At 37.2% G+C, this 22,870-nt stretch overlaps 1 protein-coding gene across 1 annotated transcript in view; it reads left to right on the top strand.

Moving 5' to 3' along the window:
* Nucleotides 1–22,870, top strand: part of LOC124722252 (ras and EF-hand domain-containing protein homolog) — a 246,047-nt gene that overhangs the window by 210,318 nt on the left and 12,859 nt on the right. Inside the window, exons 8-11 of the mRNA XM_047247441.1 lie at nt 2,893–3,020; nt 3,111–3,321; nt 5,497–5,568; nt 5,699–5,823. Of these exons, the coding sequence (XP_047103397.1) occupies nt 2,893–3,020; nt 3,111–3,321; nt 5,497–5,568; nt 5,699–5,823 (536 nt within the window). The remainder of the gene's footprint in view (nt 1–2,892; nt 3,021–3,110; nt 3,322–5,496; nt 5,569–5,698; nt 5,824–22,870) is intronic.

Here is a 22,870-nt window from a genome sequence, read left to right on the forward strand (position 1 = left end):
ACTGTGGTCAGCAACATCTACATAAGAAAAAAAGTGCGTGGCACAGTTAGATCAGTTACTGGTGCTACAATGGCAGGTTATCAAGGTTTAAGTGAGTTTGAGCATGGTGTTACAGTTGGTGCACCCGTGATGGGAGACAGCATCTCTGAGGTAGTGATGATGTGGGGATTTTCCCATATGACCATTTCATAAGTGTACTGTGAATATCAGGAATCCGGTAAAACATCAGATCTCCAACATTGCTGTGGCTGGAAAAAGATCCTGAAAGAATGGGATCAATGACGACCAAAGAAAACCATTCAACATGACAGAAGTTCAGCCCTTCTGTGAATTGCTGCAGATTTCTATGTTGGGCCTTCAACAAGTGTCAGCGTGGGAACCATTCAATGAAACATCATCAATACATTATTTTGGAGCTGAACACCCACTCATGTATCCTTGATGTGTACCCTTGATGTGTACCTTGCCTGGCTCCTCAATACCGGCACTGGACTGTTGATGACTGGAAACATGTTGCCTGGTCAGATGAGTCTCATTTCAAATTGTATTAAGCAGATGGATGTGTACGGCGATGGAGACAACCTCATGAATCCATGAACCCTGCATGTCAGTAGGAGACTGTTCAAGCTGGTGGAGGCTCTTAAATGGTGTGGGGCATGTGCAGTTGTGATATGGTACACCTAATATGTCTAGATACAACTCTGGCTGGTGATATGTATGTATGCATCCTGTCTGATCACCTGCATTCATTCATATCCATTGTGCATTCCAGCAGACTTCGCCAATGCAGCAGGACAATGCGACACTTCACACGCCCAGAATTGCTACAGAGTGGCTTCAGGAATGCTCTTCTGGGTTTAAACACTTCCGCTGACCACTGAACTCCCCAGACATGAACATTATTGAGCATATCTGGGATACCTTGCAATATGCTGTTCAGAAGAGATCTCCATGCCCTCATACTCTTATGGATTTATGGACAGCCATGCAGGATTTGTGGTGTCAATTCCCTCCAGCACTACTTCAGACATTAGTCTAATCCATGCCATGTTGTGTTGCAGCACTTCTGTATGCTCTTGGGGGCCCTACACGATATTAGACAGGTGAACCAGTTTCTTTGGCTCTTCATTATATATAATTGAGGATAATTGGTGGGCTCCATGATACTTCTAGATATAAATGTATTGTATTACAAAACTAACTTCATAAAATCCAATAAGCAGCATGTGAAAGGTACATAGAAAATGCTCCATATAAGTGTAAGGCAGCACGAGAAGTTATTAGGCAAGATAATTTTTCCAGCCAGGCATGTCAAATTCTGCTTGATCCAAGAGAATTGAATAATTACTTTGTCACATCTCTCAGAGAACTCAGAGACAAAATTAAGGCCACTGACATATCTGCAAGGGATTTGCTTGGTTCCCAACTGTTTGAAGGGCCTATGCTCCATTGGGATAAAACCATACTGTATGAAGTCTGTGAAACCGTTTCTGAATTATCTAACTCCAAAAGTATGGGCTTCCACTGAATGTCTGATTATGTCATTAAATGAACAGTTCACTTAATAACTAAGCCATTAAGTTTTATTTTGCCCAGATAAAAATACCACTGAAGTTTTTCTGGAAATTTTTGATCAGACTTTAACAGATTACAAAAATAAGAAGATGGCATCACTTATTCAACTGCATTCCTTTTAACATATGTTATATTAAATGTATAACAAAATTGGAGTATTATGGTGTACACATATCTACACTAGCAGAATTTGCTCGTACTAGAACACAACACAGGTAGTCTCAATTTGAAATAGGCAATCCCCCGTAGAAGGAATTGGTGTGGTTGTTCCACAGGGGTGTGTCCTTGGCTCCCTCTTTTCCTTTGTGGCTATAAGTGACCTGCCTCGTTGTGTATCACAGTTGTAGTCTGCTATGGTGATGATACAACTGCACTTATTTTGCATCACAGCATCCTAACTGTTGATAAGATTAAGCATTACATTGTTTCTAATCCAGGCAAGACCCAGAAGTATAGAAAATAAATGTTTCAAACTCTTAGGAATACACACTGATGCCTGATTCGCCACAGTCTGTAAAAAGATCTCATGAATGTACTATCTTGTGTGAAAACTGAGAGAGATTGTCAGTAATAATTATCCCTGTATGCCATATTTTACACTCTTTCAGTCACATATCTCATATGGCCTACTCATGAAGGGAAATTTTCCTCATATAGTAACATTTTAAAGTCCGAAAATAATTTTCCATATAATATGGAATGCTGGTCTTATAAAGCACTGTTGCCATTTTTTAATCAGGCTTAGGATGCTAACAGCTGTGGATCTATATGTCTGTGAGTCTGCACTCTTTGTCAGGGACAACATTAAACAACATGTTATCAGGGAAACAATCCACAAACATGACACTAGAAATAAGGTAAGCTTTGACATTTTATTGCACAAGCTAGCAATAGTGGGAAATTTCCATAAAGTGAATGCCCTAAACATTATTAAGAAGTTACCTCTCATTTCTCTATACCAGCCATTTAAAAAATTCAAAATAAAATTATATGACTTTCTAACAAAATATCCGTGTTACAATATAAAAGAGTTCTGTGATATGGACAATGTTGATATTAGTGTGTAGGGTTATAGCTGTAAGTAAGATACTTAATTTTTACATTTAATTTGATCATTAATGTTGATACTTCGCTGGCAATTGTAACTTGCTGTCAGCAAGAAAGCCAGTTCTGCTGAATGTAGTCAGCCACAAATAAATAATCTGAATACAGAATATGAATCTAATGTTTAGTTTAACAAACTTAATACTGTAAAAATATTAATTCTACAGTTTTAATACTTACAAGTTTTCTTTGCACATGAAAATTTTCCTCAAGCTTATGGAAGATCTGTAAAAATCACTACTGATATGGCTGGTAAAAAGTCACTGCAAGAAGAAATTTGTGAAGCTGTAAGGAAAGAGGGAAATGAGTCAGAAGACAAAAATGATTTTCTCATTTCCAAGGTACAGTAACTGTTAAGCCTACACATTACCTTGTGATATACATGTATTATTTATACTTTACACTGCTTTCTTTCATAAAATATGTTACAGGAACATGACACCATTTACAACAAACAAGTGTTGTCTTCTGTGGTTAATGGAAGAACACCAAATACAAAGACCCAGTCCTCCTTAGAACCTGAGGGTCCAGTTGACAGAACTTTCAAAATAGTATTTGCTGGAGATGCAGCAGTTGGAAAGAGTAGCTTTATTTTTAGATTTTGTAAAGGTGTTTTCATTAACAATATGGGATCCACCCTTGGTTAGTACCTCCTTTCTCATCTAATTCTTTGATTCAAAATATTTTAGAGCTTTTAATAATATTAACTACTAAGTTATTTAAATTACAAAAATTCATATATCTGTGTTGTGGTATATTCTAAAAAGTTCATTTGCTTTTACATGCTTGCAAAACATTTTGTCATGTGAAGATGATAATTAAGTAATGAGAACAGTACAGGATAACAGTCTAGAAAGGAAATTGCTTACAAATCACTCATGCAACCCACCCTAGAATATTGCTCAAGTGTGTCAGACCCAGGACCATTGCTAGGTGTTTTGCCACCCTAGGCAAGAACTGCAAAATGACACCTCCTCTACTATCATTGGTCTCCCCAATAATCCCCCCTCCCCCCCAATGCCAACACCACCACCACCAATATCCAATGGTAAGACAATGCAAATCTCATATTACACTTTTAATCATTAAACTAAAGTGACTAGATATCCTCATTTTCCATGCACAGTTCTTAATTTTCATGCTTTGTTCTCGATTCCTTTAAAACCAACTGAGGATAACAGGTGTCCTCAATGTCTTATTTTTTGTCCTCAATTTTTTAAATTTCCTGAAATAATTGAAATAGGAAGAATGTACTGAACATTTCAAACTAAAAGTCAACTGAATATACCAGTGCAACCAAATTTGCCATCAGTTACTTATGTCATTTAATTGCAAAGAAATGCACGAATAAAGTTGTGAATCTATTTTCTGGTGCAAATGAATTTTTTCCTGAATTTAGAAATTATGCTGTACTGACAGGAGACATGCCAAAGCATCAAACTAGGTCACCTGGATAATCATGGTATTTTTTCCTTTTCTGTTGTAATTAAGATATTTTTAGAATGAGGAATAAATCTCGTCCTTTTCAGCATCCATTGTCTTGCAATTAAACAAATGAAGGAAACCCTCTTTGCATTTTGTATTGAGGATTCTACAGCTTTTATTAGCCATCCTGGTGGCACAGTGGTTTAAGCCATTAGCTTCTGATCATTCACCCAAGATGTGTCCAAGTTCAAAACCCAGTGAAGCACGGATGTTGTGCTTGTCCAACTGCAATGGCACTTTCTGTTCCTTGTAGTCAGTGGCCCTAAATTAGGGAAGAGTGACTGCTTATAGCCCACTGAGCTGCTCACAGTAGTTGTTAAACCCTAAGTCAAAACAAAAAAAAGCTTTTGTTAATTGCATTTGTTTTCCATTAAACTGTTTCTTCAAGCAAAGTTACTGGACTTGAAATACCCATTCTTCTGTACAATAAATTTTTGGCTTCCGACTTCTTTTTTCTTGTACAAAATTACAATGAATTTTTTGCTGTTAGATTTGAAATTAATTTTTCCTGCTCTTTGCCGCCTCTAAAATTTTCCTGCCTTAGGTGGCCACCTAGTCTTGCCTAGTGGTAGAAATGACCCTGCTGGGACCTGTTCCAAGTAGAAATAACAGGGTATACTGAAAGTATACATAGAGGGGTAGCATGAATGGTCACAGGTTTGTTTGATCTGGTGGGAGAGTGTCACAAAAATGCTGAAGAAACTGAACAGGCACTCTTGAATATAAATGTAAACTATCCTGAGAAAGCATACTCACAAAGTTTCAAGAATCATTTTTAAATGATGATGCTAGGAACATACCCCAACCGCCTACATACTGCTCCCATAGGGATCATGAGGACAAGATGAGATTAATTACAGCATGCACAGAGGCATTTAAACAATCATTTTTCCCACATACCATACGTGAATGCAACAGGCAAAAATCCTAATAACTGGTACAGTGGGATGTACCCTCTGCCATACACTTCTCAGTGGTTTGCAGTGTATGGATGTAGATGTAAATATGGTGGTGGTGGTCAGTGTTTAATGTCCCGTCGACAACGAGGTCATTAGAGACGGAGCGCAAGCTCGGGTTCGGGAAGGATTGGGAAGGAAATCGGCCATGCCCTTTCAAAGGAATCATCCCGGCATTTGCCTGAAACAATTTAGGGAAATCACAGAAAACTTAAATCAGGATGGCTGGAGACGGGATCGAACCGTCGTCCTCCCGAATGTGAGTCCATTGTGCTAAGGATGTAAATATAGATGTAGTTTATGACATTAGTTTGTTATATACCTTGGATTACAGAGCAAGCATTTTAGTGAAATTCTTACTATGCCCATTCTACAGGAGTTGACTTCCAAGTAAAAACCATCAAAATAGACAACAGGAATGTTGCATTGCAGCTATGGGATACTGCAGGTATGACAATAGCTGGAAAAAATTATTCTACATGATTGCTTACTCAGAGTTCATTATAGATTTCATCATTAATTTAAGCATGAGTCATTATCATATTTCTTATATGGGTATATAATTTTCATTTTTACAGGACAAGAACGTTTCAGAGCTATGACCAAAGCATATTTTCGCCGTGCTGATGGAGTATTGTTACTTTATGATGTTACAAATGAAAGATCACTATTAAATGTTCGCCGTTGGATACAGAACATTGATGTATGTTTCCTTTCAAGTTTTGGGCATTGTAAATCTCCTGCAAGAACTTAGAAGGCCTGTGATATTAATACCACATAATTCTGTTTGTTAACTTTCACTGAAGCCTAGTATACATTTTGATAACACATGACAGCTTGTTCTATTCCTTTCAGATATTCTCATGACCAGTAATATGAAGCTCTTGAATTTTATAAAAAATATAGCTTTTAAGTACCAACACTGTAGCTGCATATATTTGATTTGATTTGATTTGATTTATTATTGGTCCTGTAGATCATACAATTTGTACAGCAAAGCACATCATGATATAGGACAAGTCAATAACAATTCCATGATTCTTCTAGTTATAAATGCATTATATTAATTAATATTTACTGTAACATATAATTCAATTTCTTCCAACAATTACAGTAAATTAATAAATACATAGACAGAAAATAGTGAAACTGATTTCCACAGGTACAATAATAACTATGTTATAATATCAAACAATAACTACAAACATTACAGATTTGACTATAAAAACAGTGTGATATTGTTCAGCATAATTGTTTCTCACAAACTTAGCATTATTTTAGGATTTTGTGCTTGTATTTAATCATAGTGGCTGAAAATTATGATAACTGCAAACTAAAAACAGTCTCTATCAATGCTGGGTGTATCTTGTAATGCAATGGTCAGAATGTGTTTCTCAGACGTTTAGACTCATTTTGTTTTCTGTAATTCCTTGAAATCACTCCAGGATAATGCTAACATAATGTTTTAATCAAAGTTATGACTATATATAATGAGTGTGGACAAGAAAACAACACTACAACTATGATAGACAAGTCAGAACAATTTTATAACAATATTGAGCCTACAAACCAAGAAGCAACATAGATTTGATGTGTGAATAATATTTCTTTTAACAAGACAAAAGCTGACACCAGTAATGATCAAAATAGTCTTTACAACTTCATGAGTTTTTCAGAAGAGAAACTTCCACCCAATGCAAATACAGACTGGCATGAGGCACATTATAATAAAAGAATGGCTTGTTGTAATGATAAACAAATCTCATCCACTACTGCAGGACAGCAAACAAACAAGATGCACAAAATGACTCTGAGTGTACCTGTACAAACAAAAATGCCATATGAGGGTCCACTTCAGAAAACTGTAGAGAAAGGAGATCAATATCCCAAGCATTTACAATGGTATCAGACAGAAATTAAAGTACCAGAGACAGAAAAAAAATCTGATAACAGGCACTAGTGATAAGCAATGAGAGGAAAGGTCATGTTTCCATTTAGAAAAAGTGAAAAACAATACAACAACTGAAAATGTAAATAGATTTCTGAAGAAAATCTTTCTAGGTTATTGCAACTTTCAAGTATATAAACTAGAAACTATGGGCATAAATAATAGTTTCAAGATTGGTGTCAACTTCCATCTAAAGGGAAAGCTAATGGACATTAATATATGGCCCAGATGTTGCAATAAGATAGTTTTTTATTCCAAAAGTGAACCATTGGCCCAGTAAAATAGAGACTGAATTTAAAAATTAGGACCATGGGTTATCATACAAAAAGGATATTAGAGATGACAGTATTATACCTTTAGTTATAGCAATGTTCAAGAACCCAAGTGAACATTTTATCATTCTTTGTAGAAGAAGTTTATCCAGATTTTTTTATGTATCTGTAACCACTGGCTGAGTGATGCAGAAGGTGACTATTACAGATCTGCTGAATATTTGGATATGAATAAATGTGTGGTATTGAACTACTGCAACTCGTAGTGTTGTGCCAGTGTATGCAAACAACAATTTTAGTGTAAAGGAAATCAGTTTTCAAGATTTGTAGAAACCTTGATTTTGAACTAATTTAATAATAGAATTAACAAATACTGATCATTGTTATATCCATGTACCATTCACCAGATCGTAACTTTGAAAGCTTTATTGCACAGATGGAGAACTGTCTACCTTACCTTACACATCTTAAGTGTAAAATTGCATTGTGTGGTGACTTCACCATACAACTAGGTGATGGTAGTACTAAAGAGAGGGTCTTAATGAGTTTAATAAACAACTTTGGGCCATTTGTAGCAAAGAAACTCGCAGTGAGGGGTGATGCCTGCCTAGACACTTAGGTCTTAAATCTTAAAATGAATTGAATCAATGATAGCAGATCACCCTGCATTAGTAACTGTACTCAGTATGTAGAGTAAGAGTAAATTACAACCAAGCACAAGGCATTCGAGTTATATATTCAGTAGAAGGATTATTAAAGAAGACTGACTAAATGACCTGCAACCAGCACTGTCTCTGGATGTCAGTTCCAAATCTTAAGGACAAAATTTGATGACATATTCTCAGTAATCCCCAAGAAGAATTCTGTAGACAAATCACGAGGAAGTCAAAAACGTATTAAAGGGAAGATGTGGTATACATCTGAGCCAGGTAAATTAAAATGCGTTGTTGTCATAGTGTTCAGGGACTGGACAAAGATAGCTAAAGACCCAATTCCATGTGACTATTTGTGGGCCAAGAGAAATTACAGAAATAAAATGGAGGATGCAGAAAAGAAATACAATTGCAGGCTCTTAAGAAGACTCATAATTCACATAAAGCAGCTTGGAATCTGGTAAATTAGCACAGGAAGAATACTACCTTTGCCTGAAATTTCTGTAGTCCTGCTGTCTTCAATCAGTGCTTTGGGAGGATAGTGAAAAATACTGTAAGTGAAATTCCAAATTCATTATTAAATCTTACAGCTCTCATACAAAACATAAGCTGCTGCATAATTAAAAACTGGAATTAGGGGCACCTTAAGGACATTGTAAAAATATTAAATTCATGTAATCATTCAGAGAGTGGCATGTTCTGCACAATCCTGAAGGAAGTTATTCTGGACGTTGTTCAATCACTAGACACAGTAATCAAAAAATGTTTAGCTTTCTGTGTCTTCCCAGAATTCCTGAAACTGTCATGTACACTATCAGTCTTCAAAAAAGGTAACCCATGTGGAGTGTTCAGTTTTAGATCAAATTCAACAATTCCAGTTTTAGCTAAATTTGTGGAGTATATGATTAAGCACCAGGGTGTGAGTTTCTTTGATGACAATAAACTCTTCCAGAACACACAGCATGGTTTTCATAAAGGAAAGTCAATGTTAACAGCAGCACTGGACTTAATAAAAATACAAAACAGGAGTTTTCAGACAGAGAAAGTGTGGCACAGACACTCTGTGGCCTCATCAAGGCATCTGACTGCATCTCGCACAAGATACCTCTTCATAAGCTAAATTGTTATGGCATTGGAGGCATTGGTCTGGCAACTCGACAGTCTTATATTCAAACGGAAGGTGGGTAGTATCAGTCCATGGAGCAATCTCCAAAGAACAAAAATTGAAGCATGGAGTACTACACAGATCCATCATGGGACTTCTGTTCCTTATTTTTGTCAATGATACAGGTTGTAACAACCACATGCTACAGTTTACTGGTGACACCACCCTTTTTGCCCAAGGGAAAACTTCTGCACAAGCTCTCATAGCAACAGATGTGCTCTCTGAAAACATTCAAGAGTGGCTTATAGGAAATAAAACAAGAATGAACCAAAAACACATTATCTTGTATGCAGCCTCAGCAATGTTGGATGCTATAATAATATGGAGGCTGTCAAACTGCCAGGCTTCATAACTGACAACACACTATCAATAAATGAGCACACTGTGTGCATGCTCCAAGTTATCGCACGTAATATACCTCCCGAGGAGACTAAATGGTGTATTAACTGACCAGTACTGTATATCAGTGTATTATTCACTATTTCATAGCCTGATTAATAAGTTATGGTCTACTGTAATGCGGACACACTTCACATTTCAAGGACATGGTAATGCTTGAAACAAAAGATGTTGGGACCATCACATCAAGCAAAAGGCTGGAGCACTGAAAGCCTATATTCGCCCAGTTAAGAATAATGACCATTTTCAACCAGTATGTGTTTTTATGTCTCATCGATGTAATAGAAAACCAAGAGGCTTTCAGCATGACACAAGAAAAATATAATGATGACACCCTCAACAAGAGGAACATTGGAAAATCAAGCTGTCATCTTTCTGGAACACAAGATAGTTTTACAATGATTGCTCTAAAATATTAAACATACTGCCTCAAGAAGTGAAATGTGTAGCACCAGGGCCATTCAAAAGGAAGATTGCACATAACATGAAACAGCACTCTTTATACTCTATCCAAGAATGTTTCAAGAGTGACATAGTGATTGCACAAAATAATATGTTTTCATCTGTTACTATATTAGCCACCATATAAGACACATTATTTTTCCTTTAAGAATAGGCCCAAAAACTGGAAGTGTCTTATACATCGACAGTTAAGGTAGGTATCCATAAGCTCCATTTCTTCAAAATTTCTGTGTATCCACTTGAAGCAGTTCATTGTTAGCTTCCTTGTAAATTTTGAGCATTCCAGTTGTATGGAGATCAGTGGGTGCACAAGTGCCATCTTTAACAGTTTTTATGTTGTTTGTTCAAGTTTCAATTATTGTTGTGTTTAATGTAGAGATCAACTTATGCCACACCTATATTGTGGTTTTATTTACAAATTATGTTTAAAAAATGGCATTGCTATACTAGTGCATTTAAGCTGCAAGTGATTGCTTATGCTAAAGAGCATCAAAACAGGGTTTCAGAAAGTCATTCTGCACCACCACCAACTGAACAAATAATAAGAACTTGGTGGAATCAGGAAGATGTTTTAAAGTAAGCACTTCACAGTAAACATAATCTGAGAAGTAGAATGGTTAAGTGGACAAAACTTGAAGCAGAACTCAATACATGGATTGTTTAGAGAACAGACAAGTGGGAATTTTAGTTTCTATGAAAATGATTACTCATCCAGTGAAATAAGTATCCACTGACAAAAGGATCACTATCATGGTGTTCAAGACTTATGAAGATGTACAGCTTTGTATGCATACCAAGACAAAAATGTCACATAAGATGCCAGCCAAGTACAAAGAACAAATTGTTGAATTTCATCAATTTCTCATTAATGCAGGGAAAAGAGAAAAATTTAAACTTTTGCAAATTTGATACAGGGATGAGACTCTAACTTTTTATGTGTCTTCTAACAGAACTGTGGAGTTTAAGGGCACAAAAAGCTTACTGATTAAACTTCAGGGCATAAACTATTCATTACACAGTCATTTTATCCTGTTGCACTGATGGGACAAAACTTCCACCACTTCTCATTTTTAAAAGAAAGATGCTTCCTAAATAACAACTACTGAAAGTAGTTTATGTTCATGTGCACAATAAAGGCTGGATGCTTGGAGGAGGAATGAGGAGCTGGATAGATAAAATTTGCTCTAGGTGATCTGGAGGCCTACTGAAGAAGCATGTCCTGTTAGTAAGGGATCAGTTTTGTTCTCAAGAACAGGAGATGTTAAAAATAGACTGGATGAATTTAAGACTTAGTTAGCTGTAATTCCAGGAGGGCTAACTAGTTTACTACCATTGGATGTATATATCAACAGATCATTTAAGCAACTTATGAAGGAGAGTGGGACAAATGGATGCAAGCTACAGATTTTGAAACAACACCATCAGGAAGGAGGAAGATACCTAGAATTTCTCAAGTTTTCGAGTCAGTCAAAGCCTCATGGGACTCTATAAAAACTTAAACAGTGTTTAAATCACTTAAGAAGTGGGGACTCAGTAATGCACCAGATGGTACAGAGGATAATTTATTGTATGGGGATTCAGATTCTGACATGATGACTTCAAGTATTTCTCCCTTGATATCTGAGAATGAATTTTGCAGATTTGAGGATGGAAATTAAAAGGTGAGCACTTTTTCCCACTCAAATTACCTAGGTATTTGATGTAAATGCACTTGCACATTATAATTGTTTTGCAATAGATGTATTAAGTGAGAAAATTGTTCATTAAAAAGTCTTAAAAAGTGGGTTGCATCTTTTATGCCAGTGCATCTTATAAGATATATGGTATACATGTCCTTATTGTGAAGAATTTCTTTCATATGTTATATGAGAATTGTAAACAACTCAAATGTAGGTATGTGATTTTGATGCAGTCTATCCATCCATGATGAACTAAGAACACGTATATAGTAATAAAGTAAACATATGACAACCAGTTTCCTCAGTTCATGTTGACATCTGGTGTTGGTACAACTCATATTTTTCCCTTTACTCCTTAAAACCTTTAAACATCTTCAGCTCTCTCTCTCTCTCTCTCTCTCTCTCTCTCTCTCTCTCTCTCTCACACACACACACACACACACACACACACACACACACACACACACAGTTTCATAAGCTCTTAATGCGATCAGTTATGAAGACCAATTAAAATGGGATACATTATACATTAAGTTCACATTTGCAACATACTCATCAGGAAAACATGTTCTTAGTATTTTATTATACTTCGTTTAAATCGTTTATGACAATTTCACTTTCCAGTAATCTTAAATTCATGATGACAATTTTTTTAGTGGAGGAAGGCTGTCTAAAAGCATCACAAACTCATTCAGTCTGTGACCTATCAACAATGTCATTATTATGTTGCCTTGCCAACTGATAATAATTTTTTTTTTCTAGACTAAAAATATCAAATTTCAATAGTGAGCTGAATACTTTCATTGTTTTGAGACACTATAACATTTTTATAACACTGAAATTGCAAGATTAATAATACAATATCATGTTGCTTTATTTTAAACATGATTGATCCAAAAACAATGAAGACCTTCCTGGAGCTGTATTGAGTCTGTGATGTCCTTTGCTGCATATTTACAGTAGCACATTTTCTTTTCTTTTTTTTTTCCTTAGGATGGAAAGGTGTCTAATGAAACTTATGAGGTCTCTTCATTAATAGAAGTCCTTTACATAGGTTTTACATTATTTCTGAGTTAATGAAACAACATTATTAACAAAACATGTAGTTGTTAGTACAGTCAACTACCATACACTCAAAACTGTCAAAACAAACAATCACAAAACAGAATAGAAATTTACCATACAAAACTTCAAAGTACACCCTGTAAAAGCAAAATAGAAATTTATCATTCCCTACTGTAGTGTTAGTTCAACACCTATGCTGTTCATATTTACTTCTGCACAAAATCTCAGAGCTTCCAGCACTTTTCAAAGAAGCTTCCACATAACAGTATTGTTGCTGCATCAGTAATGATCAGCCTTTATCACACTCATAAGCTGTCTTTGACTAGCCTCTGGTAACTTTTCACTGTCTCATTTGTTACATCTATGCTGTGACCACACAAACTGTGCCACCACTCAAATCAGTGGTATGAGTTTAAGAAAAGACGGGAAGGAATGTGGAGTGAATGAGATTTTCTACAACACTAATTTTGGAGCTGTATGTGAGTAATGGAGGAGAAGGAGGAGATTAGTGTTTGATGTGCTATCAATAACAATGTGATTAGAGATGGATCACAAGCTTGGATTAGGGAAGTATGGAGAGGAAAAGTGGCTGTGCCTTTTTGAAGGAATCATCCTGGCATTTGCCTTGAGCAATTTAGGGAAGTCACAGAAAACCTAAGTCAGGATGACTGGATGTGGGTTTGAACTGTAATCCTCCTGAATGTGATGCTAGTGTGCTAACCACAGTGCTATTCCATTCAGTATGTATAGGTATTACTTTTCCAAACACTATGAGAGCCTTCTTAAAATCAGTGAACAGAACTGCTTTGAGATCATGTGATTGGAGCCTATCATAAATCATATCTCTAGAAACCACAACAAAATCTATCATGCAGCTTCTTGTGTTTCAAGAGACAACTGATCCTGAGCTTCCAAGCCACTACACAGAATTCCTTATGCAAGTAAAGAGAGGAAGAGTATTATTTTAGTCTCCACTGATAACAAGATAATTGCAGGCAGAGAATAAGCTTGGCTAGGACCAGGATGAGGATGGAAATCAGCCGATTTGGCCTCACCCTCTGCCAAGAATCAGTATCAGTCCCATTGTAACTGATTTAGATAAACCATGGAAAACCTAAATATGGCTGGCTGGATTTGAATTTAAACTCTGTTCATCTTTACTGTAAGACCAGTGCCTTCAACACTGTGCCACCTAACTTGCAGGTTAGTGGGAGTAACCTTCTGTTTGTGATATGATACTGTGCCATAACCTTCATAAAATGACAACACAAATTTACATATCTGTACAGTTGGGCACCACATCACAGGAAGACATTAAGCCCCAGGAATGTGTCTCCCTTTTGCTCAGCAACAGTAGAGATTCCATCATCTGTCAGTGATGCTAATATGGACCAAATATTCCACTGTGTATGGAGCAGTAAGACATTCATTTGATATACAACACATCTTCATTAGATTATCTTATACAGTCTCGTTTCATTACCAATTTTGGCGAGTAATTCACAAATTCCAGGAATTTTCTCTGTGATCCCTATTTATACTAGTAAATCTTCTTGTTTTTAACCACTTCATTCTTAGCTGCCACAGATTTTCCTGTTGTTGACTTGCCCTTGAACAGTTAGTGCTGTGTGCTGTTCAGGCTGTGGAGCAGGCATCTTTATCCATTAATTAATGGACTACCTTATTAGTGGGCTTGGGGTCTTTATTGCATATGCAACAGAAGCACTCTGCACCATATGTTATATTTTTCTACAATAGCTAATAGCTACCTTGGAATTTTCAGTTTTAATTAGAATTTCTAAAATTTTTTTCTGTTAACCAGTCTCCATCAAAACAAATAACTTTGGCATTTTTCCATACAGACAGAAAAAACTTGCAGTTCATTAATTTTAGAATGACTCTTATTTGAGTGAAATAATTTTTAAACCATTTACATTGTAGTGCATACTATATGCAGCTTCACTTTTATTGATGTCTGTAAGCTCAGTTTTACTTGACAAGAACCTTGGTGTTATAATTTTGGAACCTTGCATAGTTCTTCATCTCCATTACTTCTTGTTACCTTCCTGTATGTTTTAGGCTTCAACAAGTATAAATTTTCCTAAATGTCTTGGAGTCTAACCTATTTATTCCATGATGTACAATTCTCAGTTTGTTCCCCTTCAACAACTGCTACAAATGCATTTGAAGAAATCTGAATTTCAGCACTTCACTTGGTCTTGCAATTATGTTCATTTGTATCACAGTGTGTGTTTTTCTGGTTATTTTCTTCACCTGGAGTCTTCACACAAACATCATCACACTTCAGCTCTCTGCACTTCCAGTTTCTTAGTATTCCAAATGTTGCCAGCTGCTAGCCTATAATTGTTGATTTCCTGATAACTGTGGTAGGCTTCCCATGACCGAGGATCCTAGGTGACAGTCTAACTTAAATCCCTGAACACCTCACTTCCTCTGACCCTTTCATCACAAGTGGCAGATGAAGGAACCACATGTTCAAAAAGGATTTGTTTCATTTTTTGTAGATAACATTTGTTATAAATATGAACTGTAGCAGCTATGAACAGAAGAAAGGAAAAAATAGGGTTTTACATTCTGTTGCAAATGAGACCATTATTCAGGGAGCACATTTGCCTAAAATGATTTACTAAAAACCACAAAAACCCTAAATTTGGATGGCCAGATGAAGGTCTGAAAACGGCTCTTCTCTAATTCAGTTAAGTATGCTAACCACTGTGACACTTCACTTGGTCCACCTGTGAGTGGAGGGTTGCCTTTTTTATTGCACTTTCCCTTGTTTGCTCTATAACCAGAGCACACACAAAGACCATAGGCAATTTTTTATACCAGGACGAGAGCACTATCTACTAGTACTAACATACTGTCTTCCCTCCTCTGCAGGAGAGCACATAAATCTTGCTTACTGCCCCACAGGGTACAAAAATCAGCTATAATGAATATCTTTCAAACCTAAGACATTCAGATATACACTGCCTGACAAAAAAATGAAGGACCCAGAAGACATGGCATGATGTCAATATAACTTCACACGTGTACACCATCAGCAGATATGTAAATGGTTATTGTTGCAATTTACTTTGGCAGATAGAATGGCCCTCAGAGTGCATTAGTATTGTTCATGTTTAGTGTTGTTATCAGGTCTGGTAGGTTATGTAAAGGGCATGAACAGCATTGAATGTTGAATGATCTCTATAAAGGGCATGAGGATGCTGCATATTTGTATAAAATAGAATTATCAGCACCTGACAAGAGTTTGAAAGGGCGTCATTGTGGGTCTCCATTTGACCTGATATTCAGATTTGTGGGACATTCAGAGGTGACAGTGGTCCAATGTTGGAAAGCATGCCAACGTGAGGGCAGGCATACATGTCATAAACCAGGGCTTCACAACAAACACATTCACAGAGCAAGCTGTGAGCATCAAGGTGCGAGCCCGGAGCATGGTGAGCACAGTACCCCCACTGTTGGTACAGGGTAGAGTAGAAACACCTGATTGGACAGTTGAGAAGGGGTGGAACAGTTACCATTGTATGTTCATCTTCAAGCTGCATGGTAATCACTGCAATATATGAAATATTGCCAATGGCCTTGCCGCAGTGGTAACATCAGTTCCTGTCAGATCACCGAAGTTAAATGCTGTCAGGCTGGGCTGGTACTTGGATGGGTGACCATCCAGTCTGCCGAGCGCTGTTGCAAGCGGGGTGCACTCAGCCCTTCTGAGGAAAACTGAGGAGCTACTTGATTGAGAAGGAGTGGCTCTGGTCTCAGAAACTGACATACGGCTGGGAGAGCAGTGTGCTGACCACATGCCCCTCCATATCCGCATCCAGTGACACCTGTGGGCTGAGGATGATACAGCAGCCAGTCAGCACCATCAGTACTGTTGGGCCTTCCAAGGCCTGTTTGGATGGAGTTTAGTTTTTTTTATATGAAATATTATTGCTACAGATGAAACAAATAAAGAAAAATGTACATGTGTCACATAATTTTATGACTGTACTAGTGTATGCTACGTTTTTCTCAATGACTTTGTGAGCTGTTGTACAAAAATGAAGTCATTAAAGTGTGGGATTCTCTGTTCTCTTCCACTTTTTCCCCTTAACAATTGCTTCTATGTTCAGAGTAACTGTTCTTGTTCATTGTAGATGCAGTGTGCAGTTTTGATTACAAACAAAAATTGAATTTCTGAGACATGTTTTATTACTTTTCATTTCAGAGAACAATCGTTTGCTAACATACACGGAACCAAACATTGACGGTATTTTAGTTGCCTGTTTGTGGGATCGATGAAATCTGTTCTGAGTGTTGTGTCTATAGAATTGCAAGACGTTGTTCTTGTTTTGACATTTGTCTTTGTATTCTCTGTTACAGAGCAGGTCAATAACTTCTAGTTGTAGTTCAGAATGAATCTCTTCAATATTTGCTGAATATAGAGAGGAAAACAGATCAAAAACACTTTCTTATGCTGTCATATCTTGAAAATGTTTCTCAGACTCTTCCTTCAGGGATACTGAAATATGTGAACAATGTAAAAAGTTGTTGTTACCAACAGCACTTTGCATGGATGGTAATTTAGGAAAATGAGCTTGATTTTCTTTTTCCAGCTGTCATTTTACATACCTGTCATTTTGTGTAAAAAGGTAATGTTCCTCACACAGGGGATTGAGCTGCAAAGACAATGTCATTGTTACACATGACTGACTCATCATTGCTGCTATTAGATGGCACCACATGCTCAAAATCTGCAAGTTGTTAAGCCTTGTCATAAATGTTCTCCTCTACCATTTCTGACCACTATAAGAGAGGATCACCATTTTTGTTGCATCCAAAGCTGGTAAGAAATGGCATGTTCAACAAAGTGCATTCCAAAAATTTATGAAATGGATGAAAATGAATATATTTATTTACCCTATGTACAAAGTAATTGAAAATATAGATAACTTAATGTCTCCTGCTTCTCTGTTCCACATTGTCTTTCATATAATCAATCTCTGAATTGCCTGTACAATAATTTGGATCAATGGCTAACAGTTTCTGTGACCAAATAAAAATGGTGTCATCATAGTTTGTAGTTGTTGCAGACTGTTACATTTGCATGCAGTGAGTTGAAGCAAAGATAGCACCCTCTGCTGGCATCTATAGTACGAACATAGGAAGAGGGTAAGCCCTGGTTTAAATGTATCTACTTCTGCAGGGATGTGAGTAGCATGTGACATGTCATGTGCAGTTGGCAAAGACACCACTGATACCACATCCCCCCCCCCTCCACCCTCCCACCCCACCCCCCCACCCCCACCAAAATTGTGCACCATTGTTTAATGACCTTCTTTGTTATACACAATGGATGACCGTTAATTTTAATAAATGTTCATGGACTTAAAAATATTGTTGGCTGGGTCTAGTGGTAGTTTTAAAGAAAAAAAATACTCATCTCATTTCTTGAGGATCTCCTTAAATCCGTTGCTTGAACTTCTACTGTCTCAAAGCCAGGTTCTCTTGTAGATCTGGAAGCCTTATTGGTTGATGTGTTTGTATAATACTATAGATGACAAAACAGATTTGTATGTAATTTTCATATTCAGTAGTTCTAGATGGCTTGCTGCCATAAATTTACAATGTTCACTCAGTGAAATACTTTCCATTTTTACGCAACTCCAGAAAACTTTACATCTCTCCTTCCTTCACTCCCCCTACACACATGCAAGCTGACTGCACCCAGTTAACAAAAAATGACTCTGAGCACTATGCGACTTAACTTCTGAGGTCATCAATCACCTAGAACTTAGAACTAATTAAACCTAACTAACCTAAGGACATCACACACATCCATGCCCGAGGCAGGATTCGAACCTATGACCGTAGCGGTCGCTCAGTTCCAGACTGCAGCGGCTAGAACCGCACGGCCACTCCGGCCAGCTCCCAGTTAACAGTTCCAAAGTACATCACTAAAGACATATTCATACTAAGATCAAAACATAGAACATAAATTGAAAATAATTTTCAAAAAATGAAATTCACTCAACAGTACAACAATTGTGATAATATATATCAGATAATATATCTATCTATATATATCTTTTTGTAGTACAGTAATTTTATGAAATTTGTTTTTTTAATCACAGGGGTTAATTGTTTTAGCATGACATATACTACTATACACTCAGACTTTAAAACATTTCAAATAAGATAAAAAAGGATAATTTTGGAAATTTGTGAATATATATGGTCCAAACAGCTTATTGCACATTACAATTGTCACATAATGTGGCTGTGGATGCCAACATGAGGGAGGGTTGTGCCATGGTGCAGCTGGTGGAGTTGGATGAAGGATGATGGCAGATGGCACCAACCAACCCTTGTCCTGACAATCATGTTGCGAACCACCATAAACACCTGCCAAAAAACCACAAGTGGGACATCCATCCAGTGGAACAGGTGGGTGTAGCATTGGTGCTGGTGAGGAAGCCAGAGACTGTGAGGTTGGTGCAGGCTTGATGTCTGTGACTAACATCATCCTGAATAGCTACAGATGCAGCAGCTGTGTGGTTGGCAGGGGTCGACCTCCACTGCAGAGTCATCTGCCGACCAATATGCCCAGATGTCAGACACTTGCAAGGGCTGCTTGGGGGCAGCAGTTTTGGTTGTAGGCAGCATTTCTGAAAAATTAAAATCTATGGCAGGATCACAATAATCACAAAAACAAAGGTGGTTTTCGGTGCCCTCAATGGGTGCCTGATTTGCCCTAATGATATAATGAGCTCAGCACATTGTCTGGGTGTCGATGCCAGATTGCAAGTTGTGAGGCTTGTTATATACATGATGAAAAACTGTGTCCTTCATACAGAACTTTGTTGTGAAGTTTGCATCTGAAGCAGACTGTGGAGGGTGAAGTAGATGAAACAAAGTGTGATGATGATGACCAAGTAATAATTCTGCTAGCAAAGCTGTGATAAAGGCAGAGTGTGATAGGTACTGAGAAATTACAACAAATCATTTTCCCTCAAGTGCAAAGCACAAAGTTTGGACATATGGGCCTCTAAAATGCAAATGAAACATCTGGCGTCACCATTCAGTTGAAGAGAGAATCCCATTTTGTTGGCAAAATTGCTGAAATTCCAAGTAGGAAAGCTGCAGGCCATTATCCATAATGATAGTTTGTAGCAAGCCTTCTAAACACTAGGTGAAAGTGAGTGCTTTGATAGTGCTAGTGCTAGTTGTTGAATTCACTGGAATGGCAAACAGATACCTGCTGTGGGCATTGACAATAATTAGCTATCTGGTGTTCCAGAAAGGATGAGCAAAATCAATATGGATGGATTGCCATGGACCACCAGCTAGAGGCCAATTGAAATATTCTTGATATGGCACTGCCTTGTTGTGTGCACACAAGTGATAGTGAGGAGTCATCAATTCACTCTGCTTATCAAGACCAGGCCACATATGGTGCTGGCACATTAACTGCTGGTTCTAACGATTCCCCAATGTACTCTACGTAAAATTTTCAAAACATTCTGTTTCAAAAATGTGGGAATCATGAATTGCATTTGTTCATTAGGAGTATGCAGTAAAATTACCATATTCTTAAGAGACAGACTGTTGCAATGAGCATGGTATTTTTGTACTACTGCATCTGAAACTGATTTTGGATTATGAGGTGAACCCATCTGAATGTAGTACTTGAACAATCATATTGGTTGATCCTGTTCAGTAGCTTGTGCAATCTGCCAACAATAAATGGAAAACCTTGGAGTGCTCATGAAACAGATTCATGAATTTGAAGACAAGAAGCTTCTGATGCATTGGATTCTGAGTCAGTTCCCATAGGGAGGGGACACAGAGTGTCTCTCTTTGCATTTTGGCCATAAGGCTATAAATAATTTCATACTGTTAGTTGGAAAGAAGTAGTGGCCATCACTGCAGCTTCTGTGCTGTCCAATCAGGCATATTTTTCATTGTATTAAAAAGGGCTGTCAGCAGTTTTTGATCAGCCATGAGAAAAATTTTTTGACCATTCAAATATTGATGAAATTTCATGAAGCCATGTATAATGCTGAAGGTTTCCTGTCCCACCTGACTGTAGTTGACTTGGACCTTGTTCAACATCTTGGATGCAAATGCTGTGAGGTGTTCAGTGTTTCAAACCTCATGAGATAAAAATCCCTTATTCCATGTGATAATGCATCAACAGCAAGCACTATTGGTTTCTGCAGATCATAAAAAAATAAGGCATGAATGACTAATTAATGTATTTTTTGACCTATGAAATGACTAATTAATGCATTTTTTGACCTATGAAATGATTTTCAACATTCCCCAGTCCATTGGAAAGGAATGCTCTTATGCTGGAGGCAATGTAAGGGAACAACAATTTGTGCTGCGGTCAGAATGAATTTAATGTAATAAGTAAGTTTCCCAAGAACTACCTCTAGTTTTCATACATTCTTAGGAAACAGAAACCTCCAGAAGGCCTCTAAATGCTTAGTTGAGGGACAGGCACCATGGGCATCAATGAGATGTCACAAATATTCAGTTTCATTATTGAAAAATGAACATTTCTGTAGATTACACTTGAGTCCTCCATCAGTTACAACTTGGAAAAGAGATTCTAAATTTTTAGATGCTGTTCCAGTGTTTGTCCAGACACAATGATGTCATCAAAATAATTTGAACTGGATGAAACTTTTGATGTTTCTTGTTCATAAAAGCATTGAAACAACATGAGCAGTCTCACTTCTGAATGGAAGACACTGGTATTTATACAAGCCAACATATTTATTGATGAGGGGAAGTTGCTGGGAAGTAGTGGCCACAACAAGTTGGGAAACAATTGTCCATCTGCGAGGTGATCCATAAGCTCCTCAATACGTGAAAGTGGGAAAGAATTAATAACTGAGCAATAAATTTTGCTTTAAAGTCTACACAAGGACTAATTCTTCCATTCAGTTTTCTAGCGATAACTAGCAGATATGCCCATTGACTTGCAGTAATGTGTTTCAAAACAATGATTTGTATCAATCTATTGAGTTCAGAAGCAACTTCGTCACATGTGGCTAGCTTACTTGCTTGCTTACTTGCTTACATGTGGCTAGAGGTGTTGGATGTGTGCAAGAGCACTTTGGTTGAACATTGTCAAATATAATGTGCACTTAAAAATTCTTTGTCTCTTTCAATCTGCCATCAAAATATGTCCATATTTTTCACATGTTTGTTGAATGTTTGCATGGGAAACTTGAGTATTGATAGCATGCACCTTGTCTTCAGTATATAATCCAAACAAATTAAATGCACCCATGCCAAAAATACTGGGACTAGGGATGATCTGACTACCATGAGTGGCAATAATGTTGTAATATTTTTAGATTTTGCTTGCAAAGTGCCCATCCCAAGAACAGAGATACTTTCAACCTTGTAGACCATGAGCTGCAGACATGATTTCTGTAGCTTAGGGTGCTCCAATTGCTTATATGTAGTCTGATTAATTAATGTGACTGTGTGACAGAAGCATCAATGTCTAACTGAAACAGTACATTTTGATTGAAAATCTATAAAGAGAGGAACAGTTTACAGTTGTTCCTCTGAATGTGATATTCAGGTCTGACTTTCAGAAGCCTACGTGTGCCAAATTTGTGAGAGACTGAGCATTTTGCTGATTGCCTGTTTGATGAGAGATGATGTTTGTGAGCCTGTAGCTTTGTGAGTCTTACACTTGTGTATGGTTCCTGTGAGTATTACCATGAGGAACAGGTGTGGAATCAGAATGTGAGATCATATTTATTTCCAATTTCACAATTTTAGATTTGTGTGGAACAGAGTTGACTTTGTGATTTCTTTGCTGGCACATTTGTTATATGTGTCCCAGTTTGTGGTTGTGGCATTCTGCTTGATTGAAGAAGCAATGGTCATGGTTGTTTGTTACACAGCACAAGACTTTGGAGCACAAGAACTTGCAGGAAACTAACTGGGTGCCATATGTATTGTGTTCACCATGGCTTCTGGCTGTTTTCAATATGATCCATGTGGGTCTGTGCCCATTTAAAACTATCTATGGCCAACATTGCAACAACAGGCATGGTATAGGCTATTTCC

This window comes from Schistocerca piceifrons, chromosome X (assembly GCF_021461385.2).
Source record: "Schistocerca piceifrons isolate TAMUIC-IGC-003096 chromosome X, iqSchPice1.1, whole genome shotgun sequence".
NCBI classification, from domain to species: Eukaryota; Metazoa; Arthropoda; class Insecta; order Orthoptera; family Acrididae; genus Schistocerca; species Schistocerca piceifrons.